Raw genomic sequence first — 24,869 nt, forward strand, 5'->3', positions numbered from 1 at the left:
GAAGTATAAGTGCAGTAATATAACCCTGCACTACTGTACCCTGGATTATTAACCCAGTAACATAACCATACACAGCTATACCCTGGATTATTAACCCAGTAACATAACTCTACACAGCTATACCCTGGATTATTAGCCCAGTAACATAACCCTACACAGCTGTACCCTGGATTATTAACCCAGTAACATAACTCTACACGGCTGTAACTAGGATTATTAACCCAGTAACATAACCCCACACTGCTGTACCCAGGATTATTAACCCAGTAACATAACTCTACACAGCTATACCCTGGATTATTAGCCCAGTAACATAACACTACACGACTGCACCCTGAATTATTAACCTAGTAACGTAATCCTACAGTACTGTACCCGGGATTGTTAATCCAGTAACAATACCCTACACGCTGTATCCTGGATTATTAACCCAGAAACATAACTGGACACTATCGTACCCTGAAGTATTAATCCAGTAACATAACTCCACACTGCTGTACCCTGGATTATTAACCTAATAACATAATCCTACACAACTGTACCCTGGAATATTAACCCAGTAACATAACCCTACACGGCTGTCTCCTGGATTATTAACCCAGTAGTATAATCCTACACTAATGCACTATGAATTATAAACCCAGTAACACAACCTTATGCTACTATACCCTGTGTTATTAACCCTGTAACATTATCCGACACTACTGTTCCCTGAAGTATTAATGCAGTAATGTAACGCTGCACTACTGTACACTGGATTATTAAGGCAGTAACATAACCCTGAAACTGCTGTATCCTGGATTATTAACCTAGTAACATAACCCTACACTACTGTACCCAGGATTACTAACCCAGTAACATAACCCCACATTACTGTACCATGGATTATTAACTCAGTAGCACAACCCTACACTTCCCTACCCTGGATTATTAACCCAGTAACATACCCTACGCTGCTGTACCCTGGATTATCAACACAGTAATATAACACTACACTATTGCACAATGGATTATTACCCCAGTAACATAACCCTCCAGTGCTGTATCCTAGACTATTGACCAAATAACATAACCCGACATTGCTGTACCCAGGATTATTAACCCAGTAACATAACCCTACACTACTGTGCCATGGATTATTATTAACACACACAACCTTTCATTACTGTCCCCTGGATTATTAACCCAGTAATATAATACTACACTTCTGCTCCCTGGAGTATTAGCCCAGTACCATAACCCTGAACTACTTACCCTGGATTATTAACCCTGTAATATAGCCCTACGCTGCTGTACCTTTGATTATTAACCCAGTAACATAATCCTATACTACTGTACCCTGGCATATTAACCCAGTCACACAGCCCTAAATAGCTGCAACTTGGATTGTTAACCCAGTAACATAACCACACACTGCTGTCCCCAGGATTATTAACCCAGTAACATAACCCTACACTACTGTACCCTGGCATATTAACCCAGTCATATAACCCTACACTACTGTAGGAAAAAGTGAGGTCTGCAGATGCTGGAGATCAGAGTTGAAAATGTGTTGCTGGAAAAGCTCAGCAGGTCAGGCAGCATCCAAGGAACAGGAGATTCGACGTTTCGGGCATAAGCCCTTAATCCTACAGTACTGTACCCTGGATTATTAACCCAGTAATATAATACTGCACTCCTGCTCCCTGGAGTATTAGCCCAGTACCATAACCCTACACTACTTACCCTGGATTATTAACTCTGTAACATAGCCCTACACTGCTGCACGCTGGATTATTATCCCAGCAACATAGCCCTACACTACTGTACCCTAGAATATTTACCTACTAACATAACCCTACACGGCTGTAACCTTGATGATTAACCCAGTATCATAACCCAACACTGCAGTACCCTGGATTATTAACCCAGTAACATAACCCTACACTACTGTACCCAGGATTGTCAACCGAGTCACATAACCCTAGATACTGTACCCAGGATTATTAACCCAGTAATATAATCCTACACTACTGTAACCTACTGTTACTGTATCAACACAGTAACATAACCATATACTACCATACCCTGCGTTATTAACCCTGGAACATTATCCGACACTACCGTTCCCTGAAGTATTAATGCAGTAATATAATGCCGCACTGCTGTACACTGGATTATTAAGCCAGTAACATAACCCTGAAACTGCTGTACCCTGGATTATTAACCCAGTAACATGAGGGTAAAAACAATGACTGCAGATGCTGGAAACCAGAGTCTAGATTAGAGTGGTGCTGGAAAAGCACAGCAGTTCAGGCAGCATCCGAGGAGCAGTAAAATTGACGTTTTGGGCAAAAGCCCTTCATCAGGAATACAGGCAGAGAGCCTGAAGGGTGGAGAGAATACACCCTGGATTATTAACCCTGCAACATAACCCCTGCACTGCTGTATCCTGGATTATTAACCTAGTTACACAACCCTACATCACTGTACCCTGGAATATTAACTCAGTAATACAAGGCTACACTACTGTACCCTGGATTATTAACCCTGTAACATAACACTAAACTGCTGTCACCTGGATTATTAACCCAGTAACATAGACAATAGGTGCAGGAGTAGGCCATTCTGCCCTTCGAGCCTGCACCACTATTCATTATGATCATGGCTGATCATCCTCAATCAGTATCCTGTTCCTGCCTTATCTCCATAACCCTTGATTCCACTATCCTTGAGAGGTCTATCCAACTCTTTCTTAAACAAATCCAGAGACTGGGCCTACACTGCCTTCTGGGGCAGAGCATTCCACACAGCCACCACTCTCTGGGTGAAGAAGTTTCTCCTCATCTCTGTCCTAAAATGGCCTACCCCTTATTTTTAAGCTGTGTCTTCTGGTTCGGGACTCACCCATCAGCGGAAACATGTTTCCTGCCTCCAGAGTGTCCAATCCTTTAATAATCTCATATGTCTCAATCAGATCCCCTCTCAGTCTTCTAAACTCAAAGGTATACAAGCCCAGTCGCTCCAATCTTTCAACATAAGATAGTCCCGCCATTCCAGGAATTGACCTCGTGAACCTACGCTGCACTCCCTCAATAGCTAGAATGTCTTTCCTCAAATTTGGAGACCAAAACTGCACACAGTACTCCAGGTGTGGTCTCACCAGGGCCCTGTACAGCTGCAGAAGCACCTCTTTGCTTCTATACTCAATCCATCTTGTTATGAAGGCCAGCATGCTATTAGCTTTCTTCACTACCTGTTGTACCTGCATGCTTACCTTCATTGACTGGTGTACAAGAACGCCCAGATCTCTTTGTACTGCCCCTTTACCTAACTTGACTCCATTTAGCTAGTAATGTGCCTTCCTGTTCTTGCCACCAAAATGGATAACCATACATTTATCCACATTAAACTGCATCTGCCATGTATCTGACCACTCACCTAACCTGTCCAGGTCACCCTGTAATCTCCTCACATTTCACCCTGCCACCCATCTTTGTATCATCATCAAATTTGCTAATGTTACTATTGATACCATCTTCTATATTATTAATATATATATTGTAAAAAGCTGCAGTCCCAGCACTGATCCCTGCAGTACCCCACTGGTCACTGCCTGCCATTCCGAAATGGAGCCGTTTATCACTACTCTTTGTTTCCTGTCAGCCAACCAATTTTCAATCCAATCTAGTACTTTGCCCCCAATACCATGCGCCCTAATTTTGCTCACTAACCTCCTACGTGGAACTTTATCAAAGGTTTTCTGAAAGTCCAGGTACACGACATCTACTGGATCTCCCTTGTTCATCTTCAGAGTTACATCCTCAAAAAATTCCAGAGGATTAGTCAAGCATGATTTCCCCCTCATAAATCCATGCTGACTCTGACCTATCCTGTTATTACCATCCAGATGTGTCGTAATTTCATCCTTTTTAATAGACTCCAGCATCTTTCCCACTGAGGTCAGACTAACTGGTCTATAATGTCCTGCTTTCTCTCTCCCACCTTTCTTAAAAAGTGGTACAACATTAGCCACCCTCCAATCCGCAGGAACTGATCCTGAATCTATCGAACTCTGGGAAATAATCACCAACGCATCCACGATTTCTCGAGCCACCTCCTTCAGTACCCTGGGATGTAGACCATCAGGCCCCAGGGATTTATCAGTCTTCAGACCTAACAGTCTCTCCAACACCAATTCCTGGCAAATATAAATTCCCTTCAGTTCAGGTCCTTCAGCCAATGTTACCTCAGGGACATTCCTTGTGTCTTCCCCAGTGAACACATATCTCAAGTACCAATTCAATTCTTCTGCCATTGCTTTGTTCCCCGTAATATATTCCCCTGTTTCTGTCTTCAAGGGCCCAATTTTAGTCTTAACCATTTTTTTTTCCCTTTCACATACCTAAAAAAAGCTTTTACTATCCTTTGTATTTTTGGCCCTACACTACTGTACCCTGGATTATTAACCCAGTAACATAACGCTACACTACTGTACCCTGGATTATCAACACAGTAACAACACACCATACTACTGGATTATTAAACAAATAATATAACTCTAAACTTCCGCACCCTGGATTATTAACCCAGTGACATAACCCTACACTAGTGTACCCTGAATTATTAATGCAATAACATAACCCTTTACTACTGTACCATGGATTATTAACGCAGTAACGTAACCTTAAAGTACTGCACGTTGGATTTTAACCCAGTAACATAACCCTACATGACTGTACCCTTCATTATTAACCCAGTCACATAACCTACAGGGCTGCACCGTGGATTGTTCATGCAGTTACATAACCCTACATGACTGCATCCTGGATTATTAACCCAGTAACATAATCCGATAGCACTGTACCTTGGATAATTAACACAGTAAAATTACCCGACACCACTGTACCCTGGATTACTAAACCAGTAACATGACCCTGAACGGCTGCAACCTGGACTATTAACCCAGTTACATAACACTACAATACTGTACCCTGTTGTGGTTCTGTTCACCGAGTTGGGAATTTGTGTTGCAGATGTTTCGTCCCCTGTCTAGGTGACATCCTCAGTGCTTGGGAGCCTCCTGTGAAGCGCTTCTGTGATGTTTCCTCCAGCATTTATAGTGGTTTGTCTCTGCCGCGTCCGGTTGTCAGTTCCAGCTGTCCGCTGCAGTGGCCGGTATATTGGGTCCAGGTCGATGTGTTTGTTGATTGAATCCGTGGATGAGTGCCATGCCTTTAGGAATTCCCTGGCTGTTCTCTGTTTGGCTTGTCCGATAATAGTAGTTATCGATTCCGATAACAGAACAGCCAGGGAATTCCTAGATGCATGGCACTCATCCACTGATTCAATCAACAAGCACATCGACCTGGACCCAATATACCGGCCACTGCAGCGGACAGCAACTGACAACCGGAAGCGGCAGAGACAAACCACTATAAATGCCGGAGGAAACATCACAGAAGGGCTTCACAGGAGGCTCCCAAGCACTGAGGATGTCACCTAGACAGGGAACAAAACGTCTGCAACACAAATTCCCAGCTCGGGGAATAGAACCACAACAACGAGCACCCGAGCTACAAATCTTCTCCCAAACTTTGAATACTGTACCCAGGATTATTAACCCAGTAACATAACCCTACTCTACTGTACACTGGATTATTAACCCAGTAACATAACCCTACACTGCTGCATGCTGGATTATTAACCTAGTAACATAACCCTATACGACTGTATTGTGGATTATTAACCCAATAACATAACCCTATACTACTGTACCCTGGATTATTAGCAGAGTAAAATAACAGTACACTACTCTACCCTGGAATATTAACCAGGTCACACAATCCTAAACAGCTGTACCTTGGATTATTAATCCAGTAAGAAAATCACACACTACTGTTGCCAGGATTATTAACCTAGTCACACAAATCGACACTACTTTACCCTGGATTATCAACCAAGTCACATAACCCTAGATACCGTACCCAGGATTATTAACCCAGTAATATAACCCTACACTACTGTAATCTGAATTATCAACACAGTAACATAAGGCCTGAAGAAGGGCTTATGCTCGAAACATCGAAGATTCCTGAAGAAGGGCTTATGCCCAAGTGTCAATTCTCCTGCTCCTTGGATGTTGCCTGACCTGCTGCGCTTTTCCAGCAACACATTCTTCAAAGTAACATAACACTACATTACTGCACACTGGATTATTAACCCAGTAACATAGCCCTACGCTGCTGTACCTTGGATTATTAACCCAGTAATATAACCCTACAGGAGCGTAACCTTGACTATTAACCTAGTCGTATAACCCTAAGCTACAGTACACTGGAGTATTCACCCAGTAACATAACCATACACTACTGCACACTGGATTATTATTAACACACACAACCTTACATTACTGTCCCCTGGAGTATTAACCCAGTAATATAATCTGACATTCCTGCAGCCTGGAGTATTAGCCCAGTAAAATAATCCTACAGTACTGTACCCTGGATTATTAACCCAGTAACATAACCCTACACTACTGTACCACGGATTATTAATGCAGTACCGTAACCTTAAACTACTGCACGTTGGATTTTAACCCAGTAACACAACCCTACACGACTGTACCCTTCATTATTAACCCAGTCACATAACCTACAGGGCTGTACCGTGGATTGGTCACGCAGTTACATAACCCTACACGACTGCATCCTAGATTATTAACCCAGTAACATAATCCGATAGCACTGTACCTTGGATAATTAACACAGTAAAATTATCCGACACCACTGTACCCTGGATTACTAAACCAGTAACATAACTCTACACTGCTGCACACTAGATGATTAACCCAGTAACATAACCCTACACTGCTGTTCCCTGGATTATTAACCCAGTAACATAACCCTATACTAATGTACCCTGGATTATTAGCAGAGTAAAATAACAGTACACTACTCTACCCTGGAATATTAACCCAGTCACACAACTCTAAACAACTGTAACCTGGATTTTTAACACATTAACATAACCACACACTACTGTTGCCAGGATTATCAACCCAGTAACATAACCCTACACTACTGTGCCCTGGATTATTAACAGAGTAACATAATCCTATACTACTGTACCATGGATTATTAACACAGTAACATAACCTTAAACTACTGCACGTTGGAGTTTAACCCAGTAACATAACCTTACACGACTGTACTCTTCATTATTAACCCAGTCACATAACCCTACACTACTATACCCTGGATTATTAACCCTGCAACATAACTCTACACTACTGTAGCCTGGATTATTAACCCAGTAACATAACCACACACTACTGTCCCCAGGATTATTAACCCAGTAACATAACTCTACACAGCTGTACCCTGGATTATTAACCCAGTCACATAACCCTACACTACTGTATCCTGGATTATTAAAACCGTAACATAACACTACACTACTGCACCCTGGACTATTAACCCAGTAACATAACCCAACACTGCAGTATCCTGGATTATTAACCCAGTAACATAACCCTACACGACTGTACCCTGGACTATTAGTCCAGTGACATAATGCTACACGATTGTACCCTGGATTATTAACCTAGTAACATAATCCTACAGTCCCGTACCCGGGATTATTAACCCAGTAACAATACCCATGTGCTGTACCCTGATTTATTAGCCCAGGAACATAACCTGACACTATTGTGCCCAGACGTATTAATCCAGTAACATAACTCCACACTGCTGTACCCTGGATTATTACCTAATCACATAATCCCACACAACTGTACCCTGACCTATTAACACAGTGACATAACGTTGCACTGCTCTACCATGGATTATTAACCCAGTAATATAACCCTACAATGCTGTACCCTGGATTATTAACCCAGTAACAATACCCTACACTGCTGCACCCTGCATTATACCATTAATACAACCCTACACTACTGTACCTTGGATTATTAACCCAGTAATATAACCCTACACGAGCGTAACCTTGACTATTAACCTAGTCGTGTAACCCTAAGCTACTGTACACTGGAGTATTCACCCAGTAACATAACCATACACTACTACACACTGGATTATTATTAACACACAACCTTACATTACTGTCCCCTGGAGTATTAACCCAGTAGTATGATCTGACATTCCTGCAGCCTGGAGTATTAGCCCAGTAAAATAATCCTACAGTACTGTACCCTGGATTATTAACCCAGTAACATAACCCTACACTACTGTACCACGGATTATTAACGCAGTACCGTAACCTTAAACTACTGCACGTTGGATTTTAACCCAGTAACATAACCCTACACGACTGTACCCTTCATTATTAACCCAGTCACATAACCTACAGAGCTGCACCGTGGATTGTTCACGCAGTTACATAACCCTACACGACTGCATCCTAGATTATTAACCCAGTAACATAATCCGACAGCACTGTACCTTGGATAACTAACACAGTAAAATTACCCAACACCACTGTACCCTGGATTATTAAACCAGTAACATGACCCTGAACAGCTGCAACCTGGACTATTAACCCAGTTACATAACCCTACACTACTGTTCCCTGGATTATTAACCCAGTAACATAACACTACACTGCTGCACACTGGATTATTAACCCAGTAACATAACCCTATACTAATGTACCCTGGATTATTAGCAGAGTAAAATAACCGTACACTACTCTACCCTGGAATATTAACCCAGTCACACAACCCTAAATAACTATAACCTGGATTTTTAACCCAGTAACATAACCACACACTACTGTCCCCAGGATTATTAACCCAGTAACATAACTCTATACAGCTGTACCCTGGATTATTAACCCAGTCACATAACCCTACACTACTGCACCCTGGACTATTAACCCAGTAACATAACCCTACAGTACTGTATTCTGGCATATTAACCCAGTCACACAACCCTAAACAGCTGTAACCTGGATTATTAACCCAGTAACATAACCACACACTCCTGTCCCCAGGATTATTAACCCAGTAACACAACCACACACTACTGTCACCAGGATTATTCACCCAGTCACATAAACCTACACAGCTTTAATCTTGATTATTAACCCAGTATCATAACCCAACGCTGCTGTACCCTGGATTATTAACCCTGTAACATAGCGCTACTCTGCTGTACCCTCGATTGTTAACCCAGTAACCTAACCCTACATCGCAGTACGCTGGATTATTAACCCAGTAACATAACCCTACACTGCTGTACCCAGGATTATTAACCCAGTAACATAACCCTACGGTACTGCACCCTAGATTATAAACCCAGTAACATAACCCTACTACTATACCCTGCATTATTAACCCTCTGACATTATCTTACACTACTGTACCCTGAAGTATTAATGCAGTAATATAACCCTACACTACTGTATGCTGGATTATTAACCCAGTAATATAATCCTACACTACCCTAGATTATTAGCCCAGTAACATAACGCTACACTAGTATACCCTGGATTGTTAACCCAGTAACATAAGCATACACTAGTGTAACCTGGACTATTAACCTAGTAGTATAACCGTAAAGTTCTGTACACTGCAGTATTCACTGAGTAACATTACCCTACAGTACTGTACCCTAGATTATTAACACCCTGAAATAACCCTACAATCCTGCACCTTGGAGTATTAGCCCAGTAACATAACCCTATAGTACTCTACCCTGGATTATTAACCCTGTAACATAACCATACACTGCTGTACCCTGGATTATTAACCCAGTAATATAACTCTACACTGCTGCACACTGAATTATTAACCCAGTAACATAACCCTACACTACTGTACCCTGGATTATTATTAACACACACAACCTCTCATTATTGTCCCCTGGAGTATTAGCCCAGTAATATAGTCCTACACACCTGCAACATGGAGTATTAGCCCAGTAACATTACCCTACAGTACTGCACCCTGGATTATTAACACAGTAATATAACCCCACACTGCTGTACCCTGGATTATAACTATAGTAAAATAAAACCTGGAGTGGCACCTCTGCCTTCTCTGCTACGTGCAATTTCGTATTCCTTTCAATCTCACATTGAGGCAAATTGCCTCCAGATCTCAGTGTCCCTGGACCTCCCTCCCACTTTGACGGCCTCCTTTTCCCACTCTTTGTCCTTGGCAGAGAAGCTGATATCGCCAGAGATGTTTGCTGAGATCCTCTGCGACGACCTGGACTTGAACCCGCTGAACTTTGTGCCGGCTGTGGCCTCGGCCATTCGGCAGCAGGTGGAATCCTACCCCATGGACAGCATTCTGGAGGACCAGACTGACCAGCGCGTCATCATCAAGGCAAGTTGTAGGCCGCTGCTCCATCTCCCCGCACCTTGTCGCGCCATGCAGTGGCAGCTGTGGTCTCCCGGACTCCCCACCCATTGCTCCAAACCAATTTCACAGCCCGCCCTTTCGTTCCTTTCCATCCATCGTCTTGATTCTTCAATCGGCCATTTGTTTTGCCTTCTTGGGAAAGATGATTTAACCCAGGAATTTTCGATCATACTGATGCAGTTTGGAGTCCAAAGCTCACTCATCACACCAAAGTCTGAGTCAGAGCAGTTTCTGAACCTCTCCTCCTTCAGTGTGTTGAACTTGTAAATATCTTGATTCGAGAGGCCGCAGACGGTTCTGACTTCAGTTCTTCTCATCTTTTTCAAGCATTTTTCCATCTGCTTCATCGCCTCTGTTTACATTTTAAAATATGAGGAACAGAACTGTAGAGAAATTTGTTGTGGACACAGAAGTATGCACAGTAATTGCCAGACTGAGAAGGAGACTGTGACTGTGTAACTCCCAGTGTGATACAGAGACAGGAACTGTACACAGTGACTCCCAGTGTGATACAGAGACAGGGACTGTACACAGTGACTCCCAGTGTGATACAGAGACCGGAACTGTACACAGTGACTCCCAGTGTGATACAGAGACAGGGACTGTACACAGTGACTCCCAGTGTGATACAGAGACAGGGACTGTACACGGTGACCCCCAGTGTGATACAGAGACTGCAACTCTACACAGTGACTCCCAGTGAGATACAGAGACTGGAACTGTACACGGTGACTCCCAGTGTGATACAGAGACTGGAACTGTACACAGAGACTCCCAGTGTGCTACAGAGACTGGAATTGTACACAGTGACTCCCAGTGTGATACAGAGACAGGAACTGTACACAGTGACCCCCAGTGTGATACAGAGACCGGGACTGTACACAGTGACCCCCAGTGTGATACAGAGACCGGGACTGTACACAGTGACTCCCAGTGTGATACAGAGACAGGAACTGTACACAGTGACCCCCAGTGTGATACAGAGACCGGGACTGTACACAGTGACTCCCAGTGTGATACAGAGACTGGAACTGTACACAGTGACCCCCAGTGTGATACAGAGACCGGGACTGTACACAGTGACTCCCACTTTGATACAGAGACTGGAATTGTGTACTGTGACTCCCAATGGGATAAGAACTCTGAAAACGTGTAGCAAAATTCCTTGCATGCTTCAGCCAATGATCAGCACAGTTTATCCATTCAATTTTATATCTGTTGGAACAATCTCGTTTATGGCAACCCAGGGATTTGAGGTGGGTTTGGGGTTTCACTGCGTGTCTGGTTTTGTAAGATTTCCCCATTGCTTAGTTGACAGAATATCTTCGTTGTTTGAGAAAGTAAGAGGGTGGCCTTGTACTGGCATCTTCCCATGTCATTGCTCCATCCCTGCAGAACCAGTGTTCACCAATCCCTCCACTCTGTCCTGTGAACGAATCTCCCTTACTCTTAGCACCGCCCGTCCCATCACCCTGCTCCGTCTCTCTCTCTGTCTCTCTCTCTTCCCCCACAGCTCAACACGCACGTTGGGAATATCCTGCTGGTGGACCAGTTTGAATGGGACATGTCTGAGAGGGATAATTCGCCTGAGAAGTTTGCGTTGAAGCTGTGCTCGGAGTTGGGCCTGGGCGGGGAATTCGTCACGACCATCGCCTACAGCATCCGTGGACAGCTGAGCTGGCACCAGAGAACGTACGCGTTCAGGTCTGTTAGGGGTGGGAGTTTCAGTTCAGCAGGGGGACCCCAACAGCACAGCCGGGAGGGTGAGGGTGCAGGGTAGTGTCAGTGACTTTTGCCACAAACCTTTCGTCCTCTGCGAGAACTTGGGTTGACATCAACCTCTCTCTTTTGCCTGCCTCAGGATTTCTGGAAACATGCATCGATACCCTTGTTGGTACTGACCTTCAAACAGTGCAGCTCTCCCTCAGCACTGACCCTCTGAAAGCGTGTTGCTCCCTCAGTACTTACCTCCAACAATGCCGCACTCCCTCAGCACTGACCCTCCAATAGTGCAGCACTCCCTCAGTACTGACCCTCCAACAGTGCGGCACTCCCTCAGTACGGACCCTCCAACAGTACAGCACTCCCTCAGTACTGACCCTCCAACAATACGGCGCTCCCTCAGCACTGAACCTCCGACAGTACAGCACTCCCTCAGTACTGACCCTCCAAAGTACAGCACTCCCTCAGCACTGACCCTCCAACAGTGCCATACTCCCTCAGCACTGACCCTCCAACAGTGCCGCACTCCCTCAGTACTGACCCTCCAAAGTACGGCACTCCCTCCGTACTGACCCTCCAACAGTGCTGCACTCCCTCAGCGCTGACACTCCGACAGTGCGGCACTCCCTCCGCACTGACCCTCCGACAGTGCGGCACTCCCTCCGCACTGACCCTCCGACAGTGCTGCACTCCCTCAGTACTGACCCTCCAAAGTACGGCACTCCCTCCGCACTGACCCTCCAACAGTGCTGCACTCCCTCAGCGCTGACACTCCAATAGTATGGCACTCCCTCAGTACTGACCCTCCGATAGTGCTGCACTCCCTCCGCACTGACCCTCCGACAGTGCGGCACTCCCTCCGCACTGACCCTCCGACAGTGCTGCACTCCCTCAGGACTGACCCTTCGACAGTACAGCACTCCCTCAGTACAGACCCTCTGACAGTATGGTGCTCCCTCAGCACTGAACCTCCGACAGTACAGCACTCCCTCAGTACTGACCCTCCGACAGTGCAGCGTTCCCTCAGGACTGAGTCTCTCTGGGTTGAGTACACTGTGGTGGCACAGCTCCCCCCCACCCCACCCCCAAGTCATGGATGCCGGCATGATATTACCAGCTACTAGGTGGGACTGTGAACTGAACTGCTGCTCACACAAGCGTAGACCTATCTTGCCTGAATTGCAGTGGTCAGCGAGTTGCCATGTGGTCTTTGTGACCGCTTTGAGAATGGTTGGGAGACACCTGGGTCGTGGTGTGTCGAATTTGATTGTCGATGTGGAAATATACCTTTTTTATATCCGGACTGGCTTCCCGTTCTGTCTCACCCAGCATTTGAAAATATTTCACCCTCGCCAACCCAACCTTCCCCTTCGCCTTCCCGATCCAAACCCACGTTTATTTTTCCAGCGAGAATCCGTTGCCGATCGTGGAGAGCGCCCTCCGGAACACCACGGATGCCGACCAGTGGTGCCCCCTCCTGGAAACCCTGACCGATGCCGAGATGGAGAAGAAGATTCGCGACCAGGACAGAAACACCAGGTACAGCACGACCACCTGGAGTCCGAGGAACACCAGAATGCGGAACAGGAGTCGGCCGTTCGGCCCCTCGAGCTATGTCTGCCATTCAATAAAACCGTGGCTGATCTGATTGTGGCCTCAACTCCACTTTCCTGCCTGGCCCTCCCCCCTCTGTGACCCTCGAGTCCTGTTGTCGATCACAAATCTGTCTCACTCAGTGTTGAATATATTCCGTGACCAAGCCTCCGCTGCTCACAGGCAGAGAGAAATGACCTTCTGAGAGCATAAATTCCTCCTCTGTCTTAAATGGGGAAGCCCCAATTTTTTAAGCTGTGTCCCCTCTTTTTAAGAGTTCCCTTTCCAAGGGCAAACGCCCTCTTGGCATCCAACAATAAACTGCTCAGAATCTTACATCCTTCACTGAGATCACCTCATTCTTAATTTCAGTGGATACATGCACAACGTATCCTCATAAAAGACATCCCACATCAACCCAGTTGAGAGAATATCCCCTGAACTGCACATGCAATTGTATCCTTCTTAAATTCCAGAGAGCAAAACCGTACACTCTACTCCAGATGTTGTATCACAAAGGCCGTGTACAGATGTGACAATACTTTCCTCCTTTTATACTCGATTTCCCCTTACAATAAAGGTCAAAATTCCATCTGGCTTCCTAATTACTTGCTGTACCTGTGTATTAACGTTGTTTTGGTACTTTATATACCAGGACACCCAGATCCCTTTGTTCGACAGACTCCCTCCATTTAAAAACAACAACAGTTTCGCTACTCTTCCTGCCAAAGTGTTCTCCCATATTTTCTCCATCTGTCAAATTTTGCCTTTTTTTTTAAAGATGAGTTTGCCCACAGTGTGAAAACAGGCCCTTTGGCACAAGTCCACACCGACCCACCCACCCAGACCCATTCCCCTACCCTATATTTACCCCTGACTAATGTACCTAACACTACGGGCAATTTAGCGTGGCCAATTCACCTGACCTGCACACCTTTGGACTGTGGGAGGAAACCGGAGCACCCGGAGGAAACCCACGCAGACACGGGGAGAATGTGCAAACTCCACACGGACAGTCGCCCGAGGCTGGAATCAAACCCAGGTCCCTGGCACCGTGAGGCAACAGTGCTAACCACTGAGCCACCTTTTCACTTAAACCTATCTGTATCCCTCTGCTCAACTCTTGTTATCTTTGCAATTTATCTTCCTGCCTAGCAGTGCAAAGTGAGTGGCTTCCCATCCACAGTCCCACCATCAATTGTTCCCTCCTTGGTGTTACTGACATGCTAAGTGTAAATTCACAGAATATAAATCCAATCAGTCACCAACAAATCCAACTGGGAACTCAGGAGAAACTCCCTTTCCCAGAAAATCTGGGAATGTCATCACTCCCACAAGGAGTGGTCGGACTGAGTGGTGTCTTTATTCATTCACGGAATATGGGTGTGAGTGGTTAGGCCAACAATTATTGACCATCCCTAATTCCCCTGGTGGAAGTGGTGGTGAAGTGCCTTCTTGAACCACCGCAGTCCACAGAGGGTAGGCACACCCTCAGTGCTGTTTAGGAAGGAAGTTCCAGGATTTTGACCCAGCGACACAGCATGAATGGCAATATAGCAGCCCCCAGTCAGGATAGTCTGTGGCTTGGAAGGGAACTTGCAGGTGGTGTATCTGCTGTACTTGTCCCTCTGGATGGGAGAGGTCAGGGGTTTGGAAGATGCTGTCAAAAGAGGTTTGGTGAGTTGCTGCAGTGCATCTTGTACATAACACACACACTGCTGCCACTGGGCATTGGTGGTGGATCGGATGCCAATCAAGCAGGCAGGTTTGCCCTGACTGGTGTCGATATTGAGTCTTGTGGTGCTGCACTCACACAGGCAAGTGGGGTGTATTCCATCACACTCTTGACTTGTGCCTTGCAGATGAGGGACAGGGTTCGGGGGAGGAGTCAGGAGAGGAGTTACCCACTGCAGAATTCCCACCGTTTGCTTCTGTCGCCATATTATTCATATGGCTGGTCAGTGGTATCAAGCCCCGAGATATTGATAGTGGAGGGGGAATGTACTGTTTGTTTGTGAGGATATGAAGGTGGTTGCTGGGTCAAAGTCTTGCTGAACGATTCTTGTGCTTGTGTTTTGTTCTTGAAATCCTGCAGACGGATGCGACGCCTTGCCAACACTGCTCCCAGCTGGTAACCGGGGACTCTGCGCCTTCTGCCAGCTCTGTCACATCGTGGGACCGGGGTGGGGGGAAAGAGGGATGGGTGGGGTGGGGGGGGATTTGGCTAAGAACACGGGGTGGGAACCAGTGGAGCTACTGTTTGGTGTCGATCATTTCCACGGCTGCTACCGCCTTTCGCACTTTGGGAACTTGCGTTCCACGTTTTTCTTTTGTTCACTTTAATGGTCTCGTCATTTACTTGTCCTCATCAACAGCCAATTGACTTCGATTCCCTTCACCCCCTCCTCTCTTCCCCCTGCCTCCAACTGGCTGCCTGGTGGGTGTGTGGGGAGCCGAAACAGACGTGATTTGTATTCGTTCAGTAAACACTTGATGCTAAACCAATATATTTTTGTCATTGGGTCTTGTGTGGAAGGGGGCGAGTCAAAGGAACTGAGGCACAGCGACTGTAAAACCACCAAAGACACATCTAGTTCACAAGCAACCACACCCAGACAGGTAACTGGGCTCTCACCCATCTATTGATACATTCACTAGCCCCTAATGACAAAAAAGTGGTGTGTGCTCGCTAAAAGAAAGGATGGGTTCCTCCCAGTGTCCTGGAGTCAATATTTATACCTTAGCCAACACCTAAGAATGGGCTTTCTGATCTCATTGCTCATTACCGTCTGTGGGATCTCACTGTGCGCCAATTGCATTATCCACATCATAAAGAGTAACTATAATTCAGAAAATGCCTTTGGAATGTCACAAGGCGATCAACATTTTACATAAACAATAGACGCCAGAGAGAGAGAGAGAGAGGGATTATTTGAGAAGTGTTGTGTGAGAGGGACAGAGAAATAACAGTGGAAAAAGGGAACAAGGAGGAAAGGGAATGAGTGATACAGACAAAGCGACTAAAATGGGTTGGGAAGTGGGGAATGGTCAAAAGTCACTGAATTATTCGGGAATTACTCTCGCTCGTATTGAAAGGCAGGACAGGCTTCACAAGCTAACAAGTCTTAATTCTGTTTCGATGTTCCCCAAGATAAGGAAATGGAGGACAGATTGCCAGAGGGTGATCAGAGAGGCAGACATTACATTATCATCGATAATGTTGATGCAATTCATCCCAAATCTCATCAGGCGGTGGTTAACATGTGTAACATGGAGGCGCAACAGCCACATCCCATTTTCCAGCAGCAGCTGAATTTGGGACGGATGTGAATTTCCCAAGAGGAGGAGAGCAACAGCATTGACCTATGATCTGCCAGCAACCTGGGCAATGACGTCAGGCTCCAACATTGGAATGAACTCAGATAAAAGGCCACTGACCAGCAAGATTTACTGTCCTGCAAACACCGACAAACTTGAACTGTCAGACCACAACTGACCAGTGACCCCCAAACTATTTACTCACCATATCTGCTGGAAACTCCGTTCTTCCAAAAACTGGCCACTGACCAAGCTGGCCCCTCACTCATTATCTCAGTAAACTTAAGCAATCACCAAACCCACTTTTTTCGGCAACTTGAACACCCAGACCCCTGTCCATCTCTGTAACCTCCTCCAGCCCCTACTCCCCCTCCCTATCTCTGTAACCCCCTCCAGCCCCTACACCCCCTCCCTATCTCTGTAACGCCCTCCAGCCCCTACACCCCCTCCCTATCTCTGTAACCCCCTCCAGCCCCTACACCCCCTCCCTATCTCTGTAACCCCCTCCAGCCCCTACTCTTCCTCCCTATCTCTTTAACCCCCCTCCATCCCCTACTCCCCCATCTCTGTAACTCCCCTCCAGCCCCTACTCCCCCTCCCTATCTCTGTAACCCCCTCCAGCCCCTACACCCCCTCCCTATCTCTGTAACTCCCCTCCAGCCCCTACACCCCCTCCCTATCTCTGTAACTCCCCTCCAGCCCCTACACCCCCTCCCTATCCCTGTAACTCCCCTCCAGCCCCTACACCCCCTCCCTATCTCTGTAACGCCCTCCAGCCCCTACACCCCCTCCCTATCTCTGTAACCCCCTCCAGCCCCTACACCCCCTCCCTATCTCTGTAACCCCCCTCCAGCCCCTACTCCCCCTCCCTATCTCTGTGACTCCCCTCCATCCCCTCCCTATCTCTGTAACCCCCTCCAGCCCCTACACCCCCTCCCTATCTCTGTAACCCCCTCCAGCTCCACCCTATCTGTGTAACCCCCTCCAGCCCCTCCACTCCTATCTCTGTAACCCCCCTATCTCTGTACCATCCCCTCCCTATCTCTGTAAACGCCCACAGCCCCTACACTCCCTCCCTATCTCTGGAACCTCCACCAGCCCATCCACCCCCACCTCGTCTCTGTGAGCCCCTCCAGCCCCTCCCTGTCTTTGTGACCTCCTCCAGCCCCTCCCTGCCTCTGAGACCACCTACATCCCCTCCGCGTCTCTGTGACCTCCTACACCCCTCTCTATCTCTGTAACCCCTTCCAGCCCCTTTGCACCCTCCCTATCTCTGTGACCACCTCCAGTCGCCACGCCCTCTCCCTATCTCTGTGATCCTTTCCCGCCGCTAGGCCCCCTCCCTAACTCTGTAACCTCCTCCAGCTCCTCTCCCTGTGACCCCTCCAGCTCCTACACCCCCTTCCTATCTCTGTAAACTGCTCCCTATCCCCTCTCTATCTCTGTAACCCCCTCCCTCTTTCTAACCCCTTCCAGCTGCCACACCCCCTCCCTATCTCTGTAGCACCTTCCAACCCCTTTGCCCCTCCCTATCTGTGTGACCACCTTCAGCCCCTCCGCCCCCTCCCTATCTCTGTAAACTGCTTAAGCCCTGGGACCCCCCTCCCTATTACTGTAACAGCCTCCAGCTCCTAGACATCCTCCCATCTCTTTAACCCCTCCACCCCCTCCCTATCTCTGTAACCCCCTACAGCCCCTACACCCCGCCCTATCTCTGCAACCCCCCCTCCACCCCATCCCCATCTCTGTAACCCCCCTCCACCCCATCCCCATCTCTGTAACCCCCCTCCACCCCATCCCCATCTCTGTAACCCACTCCACCCTATCTCTGTAACCGCCTCTCCAATCCCTCCCTGTCTCTGTAACGGCCTCCAGATCCTCCCTCCCTCTGTAACCCCCTCTCCAGCCCCTCCCTCTATAACCCCCTCTCCAGCCCCTCCCTATCTCTGTAACCCCCTCCAGTCCCTACACCCCCACCCTATCGCTATAACCACCCCCCTCCAGCTCCACCCTATCTCTGCAACCCCCTCCACATCTCAGTAACCCTCCTCCCTATCTCTGTAACAGACCCTCCACCCCTATCTCTGTAAACCCCCTCCACCCTCTCCCTATCTCAGTAACACCCCTCCAGCCCCTACACCTCTTCTGTAACCCCCCTCCAGCCACTACACCCCCGACCTATCTCTGTAACCTCCTCCAGCCCCTACACCCCCTCCCTCTCTCTGTAACCCCCTCCAGCCCCTACACCCCCACCCTCTCTCTGTAACCCCCTCCAGCTCCTACACCCCCACCCTCTCTCTGTAACCCCCTCCAGCCCCTACACCCCCACCCTCTGTAACCCCCCTCCAGCCCCTACACCCCCACCCTCTCTCTGTAACCCCCTCCAGCTCCACCCGATCTCTGTAACCCCCTCCACATCTCTGTAACCCCCCTCCCTATCTCAGTACCACGCCCTCCCTATCTCTGTAAACGACCCTCCACCCCCTCCCTATTTCTGTAAACCCCCTCCATCCTCTCCCTATCTCAGTAACACCTCTCCAGCTCCTACACCCCCGACCTATCTCTAACTTCCCCTACAGCCCCTCCCTATCTCTGTAACCCCTCTCCAGACCCTACACCCCCTCCCTATCTCTGTAAACGCCCAGCAGCCCCTATACCCCCTCCCTATCTCTGTAACCTCCTCCAGCCCCTAGACACCCTCCCTATCTCTGTGAACCCACAAGCCACTACACCCCCTCCCTATCTCTGTAATCCCCCTCCAGCCCCTACACCTCTTCCCTATCTCAGTAACATCCCCCTCAGCCTTCAGACCCCCTCCCTATCGCTGTAACATTCTCCAGCCCCTACACCCCCTCCCTTTCTCTGTAACCCCCCGTTAGCCCCTACACCCCCTCCCTATCTCTGTAACCCCTCTCCAGACCCTATACCCCCTCCCTATCTCTGTAACCCCTGGTTAGCCCCTACACTCCTTCCCTATCTCTGTAACCCCTCTCCAGACCCTACACCCCCTCCCTATCTCTGTAACCCCCTCCAGCCCCTACACCCCCTCCCTATCTCTGTAACCCCCTCCAGCCCCTACACCCCCTCCCTATCTCTGTAACCCCCTCCCTATCTGTGTAAGCCCCCCCAGCCCCTACACCCCCTCTCCATCTCTGTAACCCCCTCCAGTCCCTACACCCCCTCCCTATCTGTAACCCCCCTCCAGCCCCTACACCCCCTCACTATCTCTGTAACCTCCTGCAGCCACTACATCTCCTCCCTATCTCTGTAACCCTCTCCAGCCCCCACACCCCCTATCTATGTAACCACCCCAGCCCCAACACCCCCTCCCTAACTATGTGACCCCCCCCCCCCCCCTCAGCCACTACTCCCCCTCCCTATCTCTGTAACTGCCACCAGTCCCTACACCCCCTCCATATCTCTGGAACCCCCTCCAGCCCCTCCCTATCTCTGTGACCCCCCTCCAGCCCCGACACCCGCTCACTATCTCTGTAACCCCCTCCAACCCCTACACCCCCTCCCTATCTCCGTAACCCCACTCCAGCCCCTACACCCTCTCCCTATCTCTGTAACCCCACTCCAGCCCCTACACCCCCTCCCATTCTCTGTAACCCCCACCAGCCCCTACACACCGTCCCTATCTCTGTAACCCCCCTCCAGCCCCTCCCGATCTCTGTAACCCCCTCCCTATCTCTGTTAACTTCCCCTGCACCCCCTCCCTATCTCTGTAACTCCCCATCCAGCCGCTCCCTATTTCTGTAACCCCCCTCCCTATCTCTGTAAGCCCCCTCTAGCCCCTCACTATTTCTGTAAGCCCGCCACCAGCTCCACCCTATCTCTGAAAACCCCCCTCCACAACTCTGTAACCCTCCTCCAGCCTCAACACCCCTCCCTATCTCTGTAATCTCCTCCAGCCCCTACACCCCCTCCCCATCTCTGTAATATCCTCCAGCCCCTACACCCCCTCCCCATCTCTGTAACCTCCTCCAACCCCTACACCCCACCTCTAACCTCCTCCAGCCCCTACACCCCCTCCCTATCTCTGTAAACCCGCTCTAGACCCGACACCCCCTCCCTATCTCTGTAACCCCCCCAGCCCCTACATCCACTCTATCCCCTCTCTATCAATGTAACCCCCTCCAGCCCCTACGCCCCCTCCCTATCTATGTAACCCCCCTCCAGCCCCTACACGCCCTCCCTATCTCTGTAACCCTGCACCATCCCCTCCGTATCTATGTAACCCCGCTCCAGCCCCAACACCCCCTCCTTTTCTCTGTCACCCACCACAAGCCCCTACACCCCCTCCCTATCTCTGTAACCCCCCCAGCAGCCCCTACACCTCCTCCCTATCTCTGTGACCCCCCCTCCAGCCCCTCCCTATCTCTGTAACCCCCTCCCTCTCCTACACCCCATCATTATCTCTGTAAACCCCCTCCAGCCCCTACACCCCCCATCAAATCTCTGTAACCCCGCCCAGCCCCTACATCCCCTCCGTATCTATGTAATCCCACTCCAGCCCCTACACACCCTCCCAATCTCTGTAACCCCCCTCCAGCCCCAACACCCCCTCCCATTCTCTGTAACCCCCTCCCACCCCTACACCCCCTCCCTACCTCTGTAACCCCCCTCCAGCCCCTACACTCCCTCCCTACATCTGTACATCCCTTGCAACCCGTACAACCCCTCCCTATCTCTGTAACCCCCTCCCTCCCCTACACCCCATCATTATTTCTGTAAACCCCCTCCAGCCCCTACACCCCCTCCCCATCTCTGTAACCCCCTCCAGCCCCTACACCCCCTCCCTATCTCTGTAACCCCCTCCAGCCCCTACACTCCCTCCCCATCTCTGTAACCCCCTCCAGCCCCTACACTCCCTCCCCATCTCTGTAACCCCCTACACCCCCTCCCTATCTCTGTAACCCCCTCCAGCCCCTACACTCCCTCCCCATCTCTGTAGCCCCCTCCAGCCCCTACACCCCCTCCCCATCTCTGTAACCCCCCTACACCCCCTCCCCATCTCTGTAACCCCCTCCAGCCCCTACACTCCCTCCCCATCTCTGTAACCCCCTACACCCCCTCCCCATCTCTGTAACCCCCCTCTAGCCCCTACACCCCCTCCCCATCTCTGTAACCCCCCTACACTGCCTCCCCATCTCTGTAACCCCCTACACCCCCTCCCCATCTCTGTAACCCCCCTCCAGCCCCTACACCCCCTCCCCATCTCTGTAACCCCCCTACACCCCCTCCCCATCTCTGTAACCCCCTCCATCCCCTACACCCCCTCCCCATCTCTGTAACCCCCCTCCAGCCCCTACACCCCCTCCCTATCTCTGTAACCCCCTACACCCCCTCCCTATCTCTGTAACCCCCCTCCAGCCCCTCCCTCTATCTGTAAACCACGCCCTGTCCCTGCAAGCCCCGCCTCCTCCAGCCTCGCGCCCTTCCCAGTGGGTCGGCGCGTCGCGTGCGGGCGGCGGTTGGCGAGGCGCGGTTCGGCTCGCGCCGCAGGCGTTGGCTCGTTGTTGGTTCCCCTTTAGTGTGGGGTTGGGGGGGGGCGGGAAATGTGTCGGCGACGCGCGTGCGCTGTCGGTCGGAGCGCGGCCGTTTCGCTCGCGGCCGCGTGGGTCGGTTTGAAAAGAGGAGTCACGTGGGGAGGGAAGGTGGGCAGTCGGACGGCGAAGGAGGTGGACGACGACGAGGAGGAGGAGGGGCATTGGTCTTGTTGTGGGGGGGGTCGGTGTCTGTCAAAATGTTGAATGGTTTTGTGCTGGGGCTCCATGGGACACGTGGTGCTGGGGGGGCGGGGGGTTAAAACTTTGGTCAAGGGGCGTCGAATGGAGTGTGCAGAGGCAATGGTGCCCTCGGGTCAAAGGGCATGCAGGGGTCAATGACAACTGAGGACAAGTTGGGAGCAGTGGCAATGTGGGTGAGGGGTTAAAAAGTGGAGAGGGGGGTAAATATGTCATGGGGGAACAACAGGATGTGAAAAGTAGGGGGCAATGGAGAAGTGGGGGTTAGTGTGATTGAGCTGAGGGTGGTCAACTTGGGAGGTTGATATGACCGGAAGGGGTCGTCATGGGTGGGGGGCAATGTGATGTAGGGGGTCACAGGAGTGAGGGGGCAGCGGGATAGTGTTTGAGTGGGTATCGTCTATAAATTTGGAGATGGCAGGAGTTGATGTGGGGAAGGCGTACCGCATGGCGAGGGGAAAAGGGTGAAAGATGAGTTGGGGGGCTTCAGGGGTGTAGCAGGGGGAGCATTTGAAATCAGGAAAGGGAGTAACATGGGGGGAAGGAGGCAAGAGGTAATGGGATCAAACGGTGGCTGGAAAAGCGCAGCAGGTCAGGCAGCATCCAAAGCCCTTGCTCATGCCCTTACGTCGATTCTCCTGCTCCTTCGATGCTGCCTGACCTGCTGCGCTTTTCCAGCAACACATTTTCAGCTCTAATCTCCAGCACCTGCAGTCCTCACTTTCTCCTCAAATGGTGGCTGTACAGGGGTTAAAATGGGTGGAGGGAGGAATACAGTGGATGGAGGTGAAATGGAGAAAACGGTGTAAAATGCTCAGAAAAGGGGGGGGGAAGGAGTGCTGAAGAGAAAATTGTGAGTGAAATAGGGCTGAAATGGGAGGGGAGTTGGAAATGAAATTGGGAAGGGAGAAGGGGTAAATAGGGACAGGAAAGGGTTTGATGGGAATGAGACATTTCAAATAAGCAGTAAGGGGTAAATGGGAAGAGGAGTCAGATGTAAAGTGGTGTGGGAAATGAATAAATGGGGAGGGGAGATAGTGAATTTGGAGGGTGGTTGGGGGTGTGTAATGATAAATGAAGAGGGGGGAAGTGAGTGAAATGGGATAGTAAAAAGCTGAAATGGCAGATGATCTGGAGTAATGGAAGAGGAGAGGGTTAATAGCGAAGGGGAAGAAATGGATAAGAGTAGTGAGGAAGGATCATTTAAGGGAATGGCAAATGGGGCAATGAAACATCATGAAGAAATTGAAGGAGAGGAATAAAGATTTTGGAGAAAAGGGGCTCGGGGAGGGGAGCACGCATTCAGAAAGATGGGGAGCAAGTTGTTACCAGGAAGGGAATGAAAGTGCCTGTGGAAAGCAAAAATGAGATGATAAAGGAAGGGAGTAATTGAGAAGTGAAGGAGACATGTGGAATGGGTAGCAAGAAACGATATGGGGAAAAAGGGAAGAGAAGAACAGTGTAAGTGAGAAAAAGGATGTGTAAAAGATAGGGTTGAAAAGGAATCAGAAAGTAGGATGGTGTAATAAAGGAGAATGTGGGGACCTGGAAGGAGGGCAGAGGAAGAGAGAAGGGAGTTGAATGGGTAGAGTGGAGAAGGATGTAAGGGTGTAAGTGATAAGAGAGAGGTGAAGTGTAAGGGTAAAGATCGATGAAAAATAATCGGTGTGACTAAATCGGTGTGACAGACATGGGTCGGTCTTTTCATGATACCCCCGACATGCTTTCTCAGTTTCTGTTTCAGGATTTCCATATGCACAATTTGTGCTCCTCATTTACAGTGTTCCTGTTGCATCTTCCTTTCTTTTGCCTCTTTTATCTGCCAGCTTTTCCATACCCTCCTCTATCTTTCCTGTTTATCCAAAAAAAAGGTCTGACTTTAACGATACTTCTAATCTTCCCAGCCGTTGATGTGTCTCTGTCCTGCTGCATGGAATGTCTTCCAGCTTTCATGTGATTAACTCCTTCTGAGGAGGAGAAGACTGTACTGTACAGGAGCAGAATTAGGCCATTTGGCCCATACAATCAAAGCTGATAAATGTTTCCAAGTTGCATTCTCCTGCTTTCTCCCTGTAACCTTTGATTCGCTTACTAATCAAGAATCTATCCATCTCTCTCTT

The 24,869-nt window shown here is 49.1% G+C and overlaps 1 protein-coding gene across 3 annotated transcripts in view; it reads left to right on the forward strand.

The window, feature by feature from the left end:
• LOC132834491 (SWI/SNF-related matrix-associated actin-dependent regulator of chromatin subfamily B member 1-like) overlaps positions 1 to 15,872 on the forward strand; it is a 31,424-nt gene extending 15,552 nt beyond the window's left edge. Inside the window, exons 6-9 of one of the 3 annotated variants that reach the window (XM_060853410.1) lie at positions 10,164 to 10,330; positions 11,880 to 12,070; positions 13,496 to 13,627; positions 15,777 to 15,872. In XM_060853410.1, the coding sequence (XP_060709393.1) occupies positions 10,164 to 10,330; positions 11,880 to 12,070; positions 13,496 to 13,627; positions 15,777 to 15,816 (530 nt within the window). In that variant the 3' untranslated portion in view covers positions 15,817 to 15,872. Of the gene's footprint in view, positions 1 to 10,163; positions 10,331 to 11,879; positions 12,071 to 13,495; positions 14,290 to 15,776 lie in introns of those variants that run through there. The other 2 variants (XM_060853409.1, XM_060853408.1) reach the window with 2 other exon arrangements.
• Positions 15,873 to 24,869: the final 8,997 nt, after the last annotated feature.

The sequence above is a fragment of the Hemiscyllium ocellatum genome, chromosome 40 (genome assembly GCF_020745735.1).
Source record: "Hemiscyllium ocellatum isolate sHemOce1 chromosome 40, sHemOce1.pat.X.cur, whole genome shotgun sequence".
Lineage (NCBI taxonomy): Eukaryota > Metazoa > Chordata > Chondrichthyes > Orectolobiformes > Hemiscylliidae > Hemiscyllium > Hemiscyllium ocellatum.